A 2,393-nucleotide genomic window follows, 5' to 3' on the forward strand; every position below is an offset into this window, starting at 1 on the left:
AAATGAGCTAATGCATAGTAAAATACTTTTTCACGATACCCAGCACTTAACATAAAATAAATGATCATTTGTCATAAAGCAAGACTCCAGCTCCTATTTCTGGAAAACCTAAAATAGAAGACAGAACATTCATTAAAAGATAGTGCATTCACACTAAAATTGTAACATTATGAGCAGCACAGAATTTCAGAGAAAAGAGAAATTTAAACTGAAGTGGCATTGAAAGATTTCATGGAATTCAGAACATGCCCTAACATTTTAAAATTGTGTAGGAGTTAGATTATATAAAAGAGCTACAGTTTTTAGTAGAAATAGAAGAAGTAGACGTAGCTGGGAGGAGTATCTAGGTAAGAGGTTAATGAGTTAGACCGTGTAGTAACCAACACAAGAGAGTTAAACGAAAAGGTCCAAATCCAGAAAGATTTAGAACAGCTGGCAGAGGAATGTGAAAGTCGACACTTCAGCAACAGAAGTCACTGGGAATTTCTAAGCAGATGGATAACATTATAATAGAGAGCAGGATGGATTCTAGTGGTAAGAGGAGGCAAGTGGGAGGCTTGAGAGGACTATCACAAGATCCAAATGCAGGATCATGAAGCACAAATCCAACTGGGGCGGCGGGAAAGGACTAAGCGACAGACAGGAGAAACTCTTTAAAAAGTGGACTGTCAACATCTAGAGACAATTAGATAAAGGAGAACTAAAACAAATCAATAGTTTTTGTGATTACACAATATAAGTTTATCATTACACAATATGACAGCTGCACAATTCTCTAAACTATGTTTGCCTATACAATCCCAAAGTGCTTTATTTCAAGTTTTGTATAATACATGAATACCCTATTTTAACAATTTGAAAATCCAAACTTTATAGTGTCTTTAATTCCTTCATTAAATGCTTCCTGGAAAGCCTTCTATGTCAGATACTGCGCAAAGAACTAGAATTAAAACAAGATCATCAAAACCTCCACCACTGGATAGTTTTGGCTCTTGAGGGCTAGGAAAGATAATGATGTGGTGAATTTATAAATTATAACATCTGATATGGTTTAAAACTAAAATATGGATATAATTGCTGAGGTAACATAGAAGATATCTCACATTGAAAAGAGGATTTGAGACAGTATCATATTAAAGATATGCCATGTCATCTTTTCTTTTAGTAGATCCAGTATACTGCCCATGGAAGGAATAAACAAAACTACAAAAATACAGTTCTTCTTCCGTCCATTTTCTCCTGACCCTGAGGTCCAACTGGTGATTTTTGTGGCCTTCCTGGTGATGTACCTAACCAGCCTCAGTGGAAATGCCACCATTGCAGTCCTTGTCCAGCTCAACTACTCCCTCCACACCCCCATGTACTTCTTTCTGGCTATCTTGGCAGTTCTGGAAATATTCTATACATCTTCCATTGCGCCCTTGGCCCTGGCAAACCTTCTTTCCATGGGCCAAACTCCTGTTTCCATCATCGGATGTGGTACCCAAATGTTTTTCTTTGTCTTCTTGGGAGGGGCTGACTGCGTTCTGCTTGCAGTCATGGCGTATGATCGGTTTATAGCCATTTGTTATCCTCTGAGATACACCCTCATCATGAGCTGGTCCTTTTGTGTGGAACTGGCTGTGGGATCCCTGATGCTAGGGTTTCTGTTATCGCTTCCCTTAACCATTTTAATCTTTGGTCTCCCATTCTGCCACAGCAATGAAATCTACCACTTCTACTGTGACATGCCCGCAGTCATGCGCCTGGCTTGTGCAGACACGCACATTCACGAGACTGCCCTGTACATTATAAGCTTCATTGTGCTAAGCATTCCCCTCACTTTGATCTCCATCTCCTATGTCTTCATTGTGATGGCCATTTTACGTATCCAGTCAACAGAAGGGCGTCATAGAGCCTTCTCTACCTGCTCCTCTCATATTTCAGTGGTCTTACTGCAGTATGGCTGTACCAGCTTCATATATTTGTCCCCTAGCTCCAGCTACTCTCCTGAGATGGGACGAATAGTGTCAGTAGTTTACACTTTTATCACTCCCATTTTAAACCCCTTGATCTACAGTATGAGGAACAAAGAACTGAAAGATGCCCTAAGGAAGGCACTGAGAAAGTTCTAGTCAGGATGTTCATGACTTATTTAAATCACAGCACTTTGGAGCGTGATGTGGAAAGTATGCAGGGATGGCATACATAATTAGGAATGTACTCAACAACACTGGACAGGTGGCCCATTATTTTGGGAGTTCAGAGGAAACAAATGTGACACTGAAAATAACACAATTACAGAGAGCAGTCCAAAGCCCTGAGCATGGACGAAGAGCAAAGAATCAACACATACTGAATAACTATTATATGCTCAGAAATGTATCTAGATATCTCACTTAACCTATAGTAAA

General features: G+C 39.7%; 1 protein-coding gene across 1 annotated transcript; it reads left to right on the forward strand.

The window, feature by feature from the left end:
- Positions 1-1,024: 1,024 nt before the first annotated feature.
- LOC101531343 (olfactory receptor 10V1) lies at positions 1,025-2,114 on the forward strand. The gene has a single exon (XM_004585275.2). It carries the CDS (start codon positions 1,185-1,187, stop codon positions 2,112-2,114), a length of 930 nt encoding a protein of 309 aa, XP_004585332.2. The 5' UTR covers positions 1,025-1,184.
- Positions 2,115-2,393: the final 279 nt, after the last annotated feature.

This window comes from Ochotona princeps, chromosome 4 (assembly GCF_030435755.1).
Source record: "Ochotona princeps isolate mOchPri1 chromosome 4, mOchPri1.hap1, whole genome shotgun sequence".
Classification (NCBI taxonomy): Eukaryota; Metazoa; Chordata; class Mammalia; order Lagomorpha; family Ochotonidae; genus Ochotona; species Ochotona princeps.

Bases quoted from the DNA above. Each gene is read 5' to 3' on its own strand.
- LOC101531343 (XM_004585275.2), top strand. From the start codon at position 1,185: ATGGAAGGAATAAACAAAACTACAAAAATACAGTTCTTCTTCCGTCCA.